The sequence below is a fragment of the Argopecten irradians genome, chromosome 12 (assembly GCF_041381155.1).
Source record: "Argopecten irradians isolate NY chromosome 12, Ai_NY, whole genome shotgun sequence".
Taxonomy (NCBI): domain Eukaryota; kingdom Metazoa; phylum Mollusca; class Bivalvia; order Pectinida; family Pectinidae; genus Argopecten; species Argopecten irradians.
In genome coordinates this window covers 10214930-10228635 of record NC_091145.1, presented here as the reverse complement: position 1 = coordinate 10228635, position 13706 = coordinate 10214930, and the positions used below count along the sequence as shown (strand labels likewise).

Sequence of the window (13706 nt, the reverse complement as noted above, 5' to 3'; positions counted from 1 at the left end):
TGAAATTTGAGAAAGATCCCTTTAGTACTTTCTGAGAAATAGCGATAACAAACTTTAAGTATTAAAATCCAAGATGGCTGCCTGGCGGCCATCTTGTTAACCGATTGGTCCCAAAATGCAATATGCACAACTAGGGCCCTAGGGGAACCTACATATGAAATTTGAGAAAGATCCCTTTAGTACTTTCTGAGAAATAGCGATAACAAACTTTAAGTATCAAAATCCAAGATGGCTGCCTGGCGGCCATCTTGTTAACCGATTGGTCCCAAAATGCAATATGCACAACTAGGGCCCTAGGGGAACCTACATATGAAATTTGAGAAAGATCTCTTCAGTACTTTCTGAGAAATAGCGATAACAAACTTTAAGTATCAAAATCCAAGATGGCTGCCTGGCGGCCATCTTGTTAACCGATTGGTCCCAAAATGCAATATGCACAACTAGGGCCCTAGGGGAACCTACATATGAAATTTGAGAAAGATCCCTTCAGTGCTTTCTGAGAAATAGCGATAACAAGAATTGTTAACGGACGGACGGACGGAAGGACGGACGGACCACGGACAAAAAGCGATTTGAATAGCCCACCATCTGATGATGGTGGGCTAAAAATATGACATTACAATCAATACCTGCACACAGGGAAGATAACTCTGTAATATGCAAATACAGAATTGCTCACTGGATGAACCACGGGGGTTGAGTGGTTAAGATGTCCTGATACAAGCCCATCACATGTGGGTCACGAGTTCAAAACTTGCATTGGGGAGTTTCCAGGTACTGACCACAGATCAATGGTTTTCTCTCTGGGTACTCATCAAGACTTTTCTCCACATCCTGTACCTGGCACCTCCATAGATGACTGTGTGTTCAAACAAACCAACACTGCCCTTGAAATGTATATAAAACGACATTGATTTGTGTCGTCTTTTTACCAGTGTCCCTCCATGTCTGTGTCTTCTTGGCCAAGTGGTTAAAGTGTTCAACATTATAACAAGCCCTATACTTATATGGGCCATACTTGATGTGTCGTTAAGACATCGGATATTCTTTGCCTTTCTCTTTTTCATCTTTTTTGACAAGTGGTCAAGGTGTCTGACTTTCTACCACCAGCGCTTTACCTCCAGGTCATGTTTGCTGAGTGTCCATTTTTTTGCCTCAGGGTCATGTTGGCTGAGTGGTTAGTGTCCAGTTTTTTGCCTCAGGGTCATGTTGGCTGAGCTGTTTAAGTGTCCAGCTTTCTACTACCATGTCATTTTGGCTGAGTGAGTGGAAAATGTATCCGATTTTACACTACAATTCATTCACCTCTGGGTCAATATTCATTGTGTAAATAATTTAATCTATTGACTTTCTAAAATTCTCCTCCCACCTCCTCCACCAAGATGCTATTATTTTTTCTTATCCATGGGGTCCAAGACTTCAAGGTAGGGCAGTAACCAAGTTATGACAGAAGGCCGGTGTTTTTTTCTGTGAACTTGAACTTCCTTCCACCAATAAGGTCTGGCAATATTGATATTACTTCTGCAAAAGAGGTGGTCATTATCAATGAACCGTAACATGACTAGTTCAATTTATGGTTTTATAAGTTCAACTTCCTATTAACAGCCAGGGGCATGTAAGGACGTGCCAGGTTTCTTGGTACCTGTAGAAAAACCATCAACCAGAGAGCGGTCAGCACCTGGCAACTGCCCCACATGGGATTGGAACCCGCGACCCAGAGGTGGAAGGCTTGTCGTAATATGTCGAATCATCTTAACCACCCGGCCACCGCAGTCCCAAATCTCCCTTAGCTTGGAAATCTGATTCATATTGATCACAATTCTATGTGACATCACGCAAGTATTCTTTGATGTGAAGGGCAGGAAGATGATGCTCAACTCACCAGTTTACTGCAGTATTCCAGTATTCACGCATGTCAGTTTGAAAACAAAAAACACCATCAACAGTATTTCTGGATTAAATTTAATTTATAGATAAAAATAAAACAAATTATCATACATGTTCAGTGAAACAAAATTCAAATACAGTGACAAGATTCATAATTTTCCTCCGATTTACGGAGAACAAAATCATAATCGATAAACCAGCTCTGGACAATGTTTTGCATCTTGCAAGGATCAAATTTTAAAATCTCACATTTAAGGCACTAGCAGGTTGGTAACAGTAACTCTGATAAAATTTTGCATCGTTTAATAATATAGGCTTTAGTAACAGATCTGAAAAGATACTAATGATCATCTTAACTTCTGATGTAAGTTATGTACAGTAAAAATAAATCGTAGTTCTCAACACCATAGCGTGCCGTATCCCGCCTGGCAACACCAAACCACCAATTTTTTTATAAATATGTACCAATGTCAAATTTTTTTGGCTGCTTCATTTTTCCTTGATCTACACATGCTCTACATGATTTATATTGTAACATAAACATCATTTTTATTCCATCATTTGAATTTTTAATATTTTTTTTTTCATAGATATATTTAAAATATCCAAACACCATATTATATAAGATATATGACATTGAATATTTACAATCCAATATGAAAATGTCTGACTTGGAAAAGAATTTTTTATTGATTAAAGATAAAATCTTACAGCCTGATTTGTTAAGAAATATCCTTGAAACTCACCTAACTAGTGTTCTTAAGAATCCAACATGGCTGCCTCCAATGCATGATGGGACAAATATGTCAGACGCAAAGCTTCTGGCTGAAGCTAGAGAATCTTTCACAAAAGAAACTCCAGAAAACCTCTCCTATTCTTTTCTAGTAAAGATCATTTGGTCATAATTTGATTATGAAAATTGATGACAAAAACGTTAGTTATACAAAATCATTTTGTCGATAAAATGGACGTTAAGCGCCTGGCTTGAACACATTATTATAAATCATTGAGGATGACAACACGATGGCGATATATATACCACTACACTACATGATTACCTGTACAATATCATTAACGAACCCTGTCGATCATTTATATAATCTCCTTCATTACGATCACCAAAGATTACATTATAATGTAGTCGTCTCTTTATACAAAAGAATCTTGGTAATATGAACTTCATATCATTTTCTGCACTCTTTGGAAAATAGGGTATTTTGTTATTTGTTTTGCAAACAATAATCAAACCACTGTGGTCTTTTTGTATAAGGAACATATACGGTACGAGATTCACATACTGCAAGCAGTTGCCTTTTTTAAATCTTAACAATCTTAACTGAACAATACTATATGGATACCATATTCTGTAAGTACACCTTTGGGTCTCAATATGGACCGACACAATATATTTGGGTGAAGGCGTACAGATTCTGAGCTAAGCATCAGTGTTACTGGCATTATCGAAAACATAACATTGAATTCAAGTACTTCTAAATGTTTGATTGCTATGGAAATTTAATTATACAGATCTATCTGTAAACTGGTGCAAGGTTTGGCAGTGTGACATATATAACAAAGTATACAGACGAGAGACAGTTGGTCATCTGATAAACAATTTTAGAATTCATCATTCAGTAATTATAATTAACAATTTAAGAATTCATTAAGATGAAAACAGGGCTCCAAGGACAACTAGAATGACTAATGAAGGCATTGAATTTGAATTACTATTCATCTTCCTAGGCAGTATAGTTTAGGCAATTAGTAAATGAAAATCTATTTGTAAGGCTATGATGGAAATATAATGTGTTTTTTAGCCCTGATGCCTTGAATAAAGGGCAAGGTCATCCATTTGAACAAACTTTGAAATTCCTCACCCAAGGATGCTATTGCATTTATATTTACTATTTTAATATATATATACATATTGCCCTACTTTGACAAAAAAATAAGTACTGTGATTATATTTTGTCAATCAAGACAGTAATTTGGTAATCATTAACACATAAAAGTTTTAAAGGACCTTTCACCTTTCCAAATGACCTTGACTTTTAGATATGTGATTATAATTTTTGTCTATACTGACTGGGAAATGGAATAATTGGATGTATGATGAATTTATGTAAAAAATGATAAATACCTATCATAAAATGACTTCAATAATTGTCAATGCAATGTCCGTTATATTGAATATCTATGATAAAAATAGATACATGAACTTTTTAACGTGATATATATGATGAAACAATTTGAATGTTTTATTGAAATTTCCCCCTTGGAGCCCCATTTTCTCAACTCATCAGAATTCGAGAATTAGACGAGATTTTCAGGTTAGTCACCATGATTGGTATAAGTATTATCAGAGATCTTCTATATCTATAAATTATCTGGTCTAAAAACCTCAGACACTCCACTCGCCATATCCTGGCTTATACTGCTCCAGTTAATACAAAACATAAACACATCTGAAAAAATATTATGACAACGCTTTAAAACTTATAATATCAATAATATATATAGGGACTGTATACTAGCTGTAAGCGATGGACATCGGCAGAACCTTGTAACATAACAGATCGTCTAGCTCTGCCAATGCCAGTTACAGGAATGTTATATATAACCAATTAATCTGGGAAGTTCATCAAATGCACCTGAACAGCAGGTGCTATGTTTCCGTATGCCTTTTCCCTGGATTTTTCCCAAAGCACTAAACATATGGTTTGCCATTTTACCAAATAAACAAGGTGAAAAATATTCCATTTTCCGAAAAGTCCTTAATAACTTTCTCAACGAGAGACTTTTCTTTCAAACCTTTTAAGTGTTTTATTAATTTTGTTTAGTGTTGTTAAGAACTTGATGAGTGACGAGGCTTTGTTTAACAAGGATGTTATAATCCTGGGTTTACAACCTCCCTAGATCACATCTGGCGATAAAAAGTTCAATTTACTTACCAGGGAATTACTTGAAAGATAACACTAGCACATGCTGTTCAGGTAGCATTTAACATGTTTGGCATGAGTTTGGAAGTATAATAAAGAGATACGATGAGTCGGTAAAGGGTGGAGTTAGTTCCATACAGTTAGGTACAAATTCTAGCTGATGGCTCTTTGTGTATCATATACTGGTATATTAATGTATACTATGAAACAAAGTCCCAGCCCTAGCAATGTTAACCCCTCCAAAACATGCATATATATATTTTTATTTTTTTTATTTCTATACCAATTTGTTATTTTTTTTGCTTCCAATAAGTGAAAACATATACCACTTGTGATCAAAAATAAATTAAATGACTAGTTTGCGAAATGTAAAGCTTATAAGATCCTTAAATATGACCTAATTATATAATTACAAGTAATTATGAGAACATGATGTTCTTTCCCAGAACAAACACACATTGTACCAAGATTCAGGTACAGAATTTGGTGTTGTAAATACCCTCCATGTAGCTTTATTACAAGCTGACTTATTCGTATAACACTGATACAATATTATGTACCCATCAAAACCTTAGTCCTACTGGATATGTACTAACCTAGAGTAATATGTACAATCAGATACCACCAAACAGGACATCATATACATCAACAGGGTGCTTGTTTTACATTACACACTACAACAGTTTTACCAAGTGTGTGAGCAACCCTGATCAAGGTGTTCAAAGAGGGGAGATAACTCAAACCGCCATCTTGATTGGGTAATTCTATGTCCTAACAAATGTCTTTCTCTGACTCGTGTCTTTCTGACTCTGTCTTTTTAGAAAAGGCCCAGTTGATTGGACAAGTTGACAAATGTCTTTATTACTGCCTTCCTGCATGACAAGTGTCAATTTGAAAAAGATCAGTTGTTATGGCAACGTAATGCAAATAGTAGTGACAACAAAGAAACTGTTTCACTAAAATGCTTTAAGCGACACACTCTTGTCTTTCTATTTGACCTTTGACACCTGGATAATATACCCATGGGGTTTGTCACTCACATAAATTATAAGACAGTTATATGTCTTAAGAAATATCAATAATTCAAATTTTTTAGACAGCATTGCCTATCTTAGATATGTCTATCAATAAGACAGCAGAGTCTAGGTACAGTAAGACATAGATGTGTCTCAAAGACTCTGTGTGTCCAAAGACACTTCAGACGTCCAAGTCACTTGTCTTATCGTTGAGTCCGTGAAGGGAGCATCATATTTAGCCTCTACCATATATATAGGAGGCGACAGCTCACAAGTGGGCGATTGTCCAATGCTTACGGAGACCTCATTATGTATATTAAAACCATCCTCAGAGGACTACAGTGTCACAAGTCTTTAGTCTCACTCTGGGTTGTCTCCGCAAAAGTTCATGAGGTCTCACAATTGGTCGCCCGGCCAGCACAATCGGCACAGCACCATGACTAATGTTTACACAACCATCATCACAGAACAAAAGTTTAGCTCCTTAAACTCCTCGAGAAATCACAGAAATCTTCACCTAATTTCACAAGATACATAGTCTAGTAAATTCAGGACAATAGCTGGATCTCCGGACGAATCCCAGAAAATTCTCCGTTGAGTGTGTCAACATGACCTCAAGATATCCTGGGAAATCCAAGACATTCTTGAGGATCAGGACTGTGTGCTCGCTTGTTTCTCCAGTAACGCAGATTGTCTGCGCTCTTTGCGTAGCTCCTTAAAGCGCTGGTGAATGATTTTCTTCATGACACAGTACTTGTACTGTAGTTGTGAAATGTACTCCCTTTCCTCTCGGTCCAGTACCAGTAGAAAATTCTCCAACTCGGGTTTACTGAAGTTTTCCCACTGAAAATACAGCAAAATATTGTCACTTTATACATAACTTTAGTAGAAGTTTAGTACAGTTACCCCCTTCAAATACACATACCAGTAACACTTTAATACGCATTTAGCACAGCCTTCCCCTCTTCAAATACACCATCTGTTTCTATCAAAATCCCCAAACATGAAAATGTATCAATATTGCCAAGACAACCAAATGATCATGAAATTCTAGTATTGTAATACATTTATTTACAAATGAATATCAACATTAATCTTTTCAAGATATTTTACAAAATCTTTCTCAGTGAAATGACTGGTGTTCTACTAAAAATATGTAAAATTTATAGAGAAGAATACATCAAAGACAACAATTATATTTTCAGTATTGATACATCTGATTCCCTTGTCAATTATAACTGTGAATTCTGTGTGTGATAGCTGTAACATTCACAATGTCATTGACAAATGTTTCTAACTTTTCTTGATGATCTATTGCGATATATATTCTTGTGATTCATCAACTGTATTCCTATATCTGTGAGGCCAGATTGCTACACTTGAGTAGACAATGAGATCAAGGGTATCCCATGTTTATTAACACTAAGACTATGTGCCAAGGGATGAAATCTGATCTATCAAATCATCACCAACAAACTATAGGTCAGTGCCATCTAAGCTTCCTGACTATCCCCAGATTTAAATCATCAGCGGATGGATAGAAATATAGCCACCCGAATCCTCAGCTAATGGAGAAGATAGCGAACTATTACAAAAAATAACAGCTGTCATGTCTATTCATCAAAACATAACTCCATCCATCACATAAAGTGTTGAGCTTAACGTCTTCCATTCAAGATTTAAGTTAGGATATAACATACTGAGATATATAAACATCATTTGTATTATCTCAATGTATTCAGAATGGAAAATAACTATTTTCTTAACATAGAGGTACATATTTCAATATCTCAAGGAGATTTCTTTAATGCTTTTAACAGAAATATTGAAAAAGTTTATTTAATCTAAATTCTATATACAATGTATATCATTTCTCTGGGTTATGCTTATTTTCTCCCTATAGTTTCAAGCTAGAGATTCATGAAGAAGTAGAATTCAGATGGTTTAATTTAATAAATAAATAAATGTTAGTAAAATATGTTAAGTTGAAGTTTATGAGACAGAGAGCTTTCAGGAATTTTATGCTCTTCAAAAACAGGAGACGTACAAGCCAAGAATTGCTGGGACTCAATGCACCCGAAATCATTACTATCTTAAAACCCATTATATATAAAACTGAAAAAGAATTATAGAAATTCTGAGCATCCCTGATAAAACCACAGCTTAGTAGATGTTTAGGAGCCCCGCTGAGTACTCTAATGCTATTTGTTTAGAAATGAAGAGGAAAATAACATCCATATCTCCCACCAAAACGTCCCCCCATCCCCACCCCTCTCACCTCCCTCACCTCTCACCCCTACCCCCACCCCTACCCCTTATGTTATCTTGACACCATCTGTTTCAGTGTAAGGTTCCAGGTTACATTTATTATGAGTCCGACAGTGAAATCAACAATGTAAACTTATCTTTCTTAGTTATCTAAGCAATTAACGATTAATCCATTTTACATGTTTTTACTTCTCAACTTACAATAACATTTGCTTTATAATTAGAGTGAGAACATGGACCATATTTTATAGTGCTTGAGATGTGCTTATGGTTCTATGTAAAGGATGGTAGTGTATCTGTGCCATCTCCTATTTTTAGAACACTAGATTCCACTCAGTTCTCTTGTACAGGACAAAGCATCCTCCTCCCAAAATCCCCTCCCTATCATTATTTGTATTATAGTTTATTAACCTCCTACCCCTAGGGATGCTTATAGCAAAACACAACAAATGTAATCCTTTTCTTATTTGAAGTATGGGACTTGTTTATATTGATTAGTAAAGTCAAATTGACCTCATTTGCCCCTGAAAGGGAGGACAGAGGTGAATTGCCCGAAAGGAGTGGGAAGGGATGGAGAGAGAGAGAGAGAGAGAGAGAGAGAGAGAGAGAGAGAGAGAGAGAGAGAGAGAGAGAGAGAGAGAGAGAGAGAGAGAGAGAGAGAGAGAGAGAGAGAGAGAGATGAAGATAAAGAGAGAAATTATCATTTCTGAATACACAGTCTTAGAGAAATATTACTACCAGTTAAATATGAGTAATATCTGTTGCTTTAGTTATTGTGAAATTTATTTAGTTGGCTGTTCTCTAGGTTATACCAGACTGTATAGTATTTAAATATGACAGATCTTTAGCTATAGTTACGGTGAAATTTATAGGAGAGATGAAGTTGAGGTTTATAGAGACTGTTCTTTAGCGTATACCTGACTGTATGGTAAATCTATTACAGCCACCCACCATAATACAGGATAATACACCGCTGTAAAGTTATAAACATCAACAACATCTACCTCTCAGATCACCTCATGAACTACCATCTCTGAACAACACACATAAAACATTACAGGGTTTATTTGTACCAGACAGAGTTCAAATCTTGTACAATTTATGAATCATAATCCACACCCTCTAAACTCTTCATCTTAAAGTGCGAGAAATGATACGATCACCAAACTCATCAGAGACCGTCGCAAATCAATCAAAAATTCTGAATACTACAATTCAAAAACAAATTTAGGCATCAGTTTTCATTGCTAAATGAATAAATTTGATATACCAGTATTCAAAAGAAAAGATATCCCAGTAATTTTTATTTTGCCAAAGCCGACACACCAACCGATAGATTTATCAGTTGAATGAATCAGTTGCAAAGGAAAGCTGGAGTATACAGAGAAAAACCTTCCACCTACAGAGAGTACAAAACAACAGCCCTGTCTCGGGTGTGTAGAGTTTGTGGTTAAACATTTGAACACCTTAACAACTTTGCCAATGTCCTCACCCTTCCACCTCTGGGACAAACATTTTCCATGAGTTCCATACATCAGTATCTAAAATAACTAATTATTCTGTGAGATGTACCTTAAAAGCGTGATAAATGAGTAAACTACAGAGATGTACTTGAAACAGAAGAAAAATTAGACGGAGTGTCGAAGCAACACCTCAATCAGTGGGGAGATATAATATAGACCCAACACCCATAGAAAACTTCAAAGTATGCCGACACCCCTTGTGCTCGGTGCCAAAAAACCCTCCGTTCCGGCTGGTAATTATGGTTTAGATGCTATTCAATTTCTCATCACTTCATATAGACAGATAAAAACAATGATAACAGTTTCCGGAGGTATGCCCTCAGCAGCTATGACTTCAGAAATTGGCCTCCCTCACAAAAACATCTCCCCTGCGGAGACGAGACAGAAAAAGAAATGAGTTATACAGGGACAGGTCCAAAACCAACTACAATTCAACATTCGATACTTGGCTCTAGCATTGGTTTGGGTGGAAAAAAGAGACGAGCACAGAAAATTTAAAGCAAACCATCCTCAGATTTGATTACGATATCTGACAGCTTCTTCTTGGGCAAAGTTTCTGTTACAACTAATACCTCTAGAACCAGTACACTAAAGATTATTTAGATCTGGCCACAGGATCATGGAACAATCTTAAGTCCATAACTGGTAGAAGTTTAGACTAAGCCAATCATAGATGACGTTACAAAATGTTACATAATTAAAGATTGGCTAAGTTTAAACTTAAGTCTAAGATTGTTTCGTGATCCTGGAACCTGGTGTCAATGGTTACCAAAGACATCAAAATCATAATATAATACATGTACTCCCTACATCTTAATTGCCCTTAACAAAATCTTGATCCAAAGGATTTTTATCATATACATATGCTCATGTAAACTGGGCCAGGTTTCTTGACATTCCTTAAATTAAAATTCTCCATTGGAAAGCATTACTGATGTTAATTAAGGCAGGCTGCTTAATTTAAGTTTTCCCCTGTAATACTTTCCAATGGGGAATTTTAAGTTGAGTTAAGAAATGTTCATGACACTGGGCCCTAGAGATCAACTTACAGATTCTGGTGTAAAGAATTTTTTCAGGGCAAAATTAATAATGAAGCGTTTGTGCAATACAGAATTTACGCATTTCCAGGAGTAGCCATATCAAAGACATACAGTACCAAAAGTTGGGTCGACAATATTAGAGACAAAAATTTCTGCTGTAAAAATCACTTAAATGACTACAGCTCAATCTACATTTACTCTATCAGGTTTTATGTTTTCAATAGAACAACCAGACAGACTACTTTAAATTAGAAACACATATTCCATCACAATATGATCTAACGTAATAATTTCTGATGTTGGTACTCTGGTAGTCTGTTCTAAATTTTCGTTCTTTTTTCCACCCGCCGTTTTTGCTGGTAAAAAGACTGCGGCGCCACATTATATATATAAGTAGCTGCATATGTTGCTGCATATAGAAGACTCGTGTAATTAAGCAGAGATCCAGTCATATTTTTCTTCAAAGGAGTTATATAATGGTAACTTAATCAGCCTGTGCTGAACCTGTCTATACATCATATATCTTTACCTAGCTAACAACAACCTTACCTCCCACAGAATACATGTAATATCTTAAGTTAGTTATCCAACAAACAAAAAGATCAAGGCAACAATAAAACTTCTTATCAAACTCTCTGATTAGGTCTGTTTCTCTTTATTCATTACTTTGGATATCAGAAATTTGTTAAGATGTTTCAAAGTAAAATCTTAAAATAGTATTCAAGGTTATCATTAATCTTGCATTATTACATCCATTGTAAAAAGCTTACTTATCAAACCTTGATCAGAATTCACATTCATCCTCCCTTACACCCTGATAAAGCTTTAGACCTGTTGATATGCAATAAGATCTGTCAACAACTAGATACCTTCCCTCCCCCTCCCACCCAACAAAAACAATTTAAATTACTCCACCCTGGAGACACATTTGAACTTTTCCAATTAAAAGGGTGGAAGAGTTCATTATGAATTTCAAGGGCTGAATGAGTTAATTCTAATACTCACTACCGGTACATTAAGAGTGGTTGAACATGCCTTAAATACCGGATATCTGTTTAACCATTCTGATAGTTTGTTATGATACCAATATTATGATGTTACCGATCGTGACCTTTCTGTGACCTTTACCTATAACCATTCTTTTGAGATAAGACAGATGTCCGTCATAAAAAATCACGGAACAACTGACCCATTCAAATAACTGACCAATCAGTAGCTGATGAATGGAGTGTATTGTTCGGTGGCTGGTGTTCTGAGAGTATTTTTCAGTAGTAGTTGGATCCCCCTATACCCATCAGTACACGGAGTGGCAGACATGATAAAAACCAGGTGGGTGGCAGTCATAACACCGTACACTTATCCCCCATTAGGCTGGCAACTTTCACACCCCGGACAAGATAAAACCTACAATGAACATCTCCTGACACTGCAATATCATAGATAGGATTTGTATAAGTAGTAACGAAGAATGATAAAGAGTTATAAATGATGCACCACAACCCAATCTTACCACATTTCACTTGACCTTTAAAATATCTACCTCAACTCTCTCCTCGATAAACCATTGTTTCTCCTGATGGTCTCACTTCTCTGGTTCTTACAACAGATCTAACCCATTACCACACATCCAACAATCCCACATTCATCTTTATTAAGTGATTACCACAATAACAATAGTCCTGTATTACCCACAATTCCAATGATTCCAATGGCATACAACTGTACATGTCCTGATTTTTTATCTACCATAAAAATCATCATCAAAGTTTCAAACTGTCTTTGACCAACACAGTTCTATAACTATCTTAGATTTTGCATAATTCCATCTCTCTCCAATTTGCTTATTGCTATTGTCCCTGCATGATTTCCCACATTTTTTCATTTGCACCAGTTTTTAACCATTTACCCGATACTGATTCCTGACCCTGTGACCCTGCTATACTTACCACGATTTCTCCAGTTTCGTTCTCCTGTAGAACAAGCCTTGTACACGTGAGTCTCTCCTTTTCCCAGTGGACACAAGTGGACAAAAGGTTCTCATTCCCAGGCAGTCTCCGTAGTTTAACTGTAACACCAAAGACAAAACTTAAACAAAGGAATATTCTGTAGGCAACATCAATGACATGAGCGCCGGGTTTGGATCCTAGAAATGACTTGATATCACAAAGCTATTTTAACGTTTAGGCTGTGTTTGTGAGCTATATCTTGTCTCCCTTTACCACTTAGCCTCTGGACTGTATTCAGGAGACTTGTATTTGACATCACTTTTAAAACTATTTCACTCCATGGACAAAGTCCATTGGATATAAATGAATATCTTACCTATTTTACCCTTAGGGCTGTGTTCCTGTTCATACAAAGCAAATTTTCTGGGATGATCGAGGATGTGGAACTTCTTCAGTAACATCGAAATCACATCTGTGGCTGTTGTATCACTGAAACAATAACATCATATAGATCTATAATTCACCATATATAATGAACAAACATCATATAGGAGCTGAAATATCTCAACTTGTATGTTATATCATGATTTATGAATTTCTGACCAGAGCTACATTTTTCCCCACACCATTTTTTCACTAGCCAACATGCCTGATTTTATGTATCATTCTAGTTTGGTTTGGTTTTATGAGTACCCAGAGAAAAACCATTGACCAGCGGTCAGTACCCATTATTCTAGAATATATATTTAATTTCAAATAAGATAACTGCAAATATACAGCAAAGAGCAAATTTGCTGAGTAGTATTGTATTGCTTTTTGAGCCCTTACGAACATTAAAACGTATCATTAAACAAGAAATATTTCTAAAACATAAATGATCCAATCAATCCATATCAAATTGGGAGGGGGAAGATGTGATGGGACGAGGGAGGACGCAATGGGACAATATTAAAAGAACATGGCTAACATGATTTACCACATGTGTTACCATGACAGGGGCATAAAAGTAATGATTGATAACAATTTTTTTATGTAAACTTTGCGCTCAGTGTATTCAATTCCATGAATATTTTTGCCATTAGCAATA

At 36.0% G+C, this 13706-nt stretch overlaps 1 protein-coding gene across 1 annotated transcript in view; it reads right to left on the bottom strand.

The window, feature by feature from the left end:
* Nucleotides 1-1948: 1948 nt before the first annotated feature.
* The window catches only part of LOC138336238 (uncharacterized), a 32624-nt gene continuing 20866 nt past the window's right edge, over nucleotides 1949-13706 (bottom strand). The window contains exons 5-7 of the mRNA XM_069285639.1: nucleotides 12996-13108; nucleotides 12620-12738; nucleotides 1949-6685 (exon numbers count right to left, since the gene is read on the bottom strand). Coding sequence (XP_069141740.1) covers nucleotides 6494-6685; nucleotides 12620-12738; nucleotides 12996-13108 — 424 coding nt within the window. The 3' untranslated portion in view covers nucleotides 1949-6493. The remainder of the gene's footprint in view (nucleotides 6686-12619; nucleotides 12739-12995; nucleotides 13109-13706) is intronic.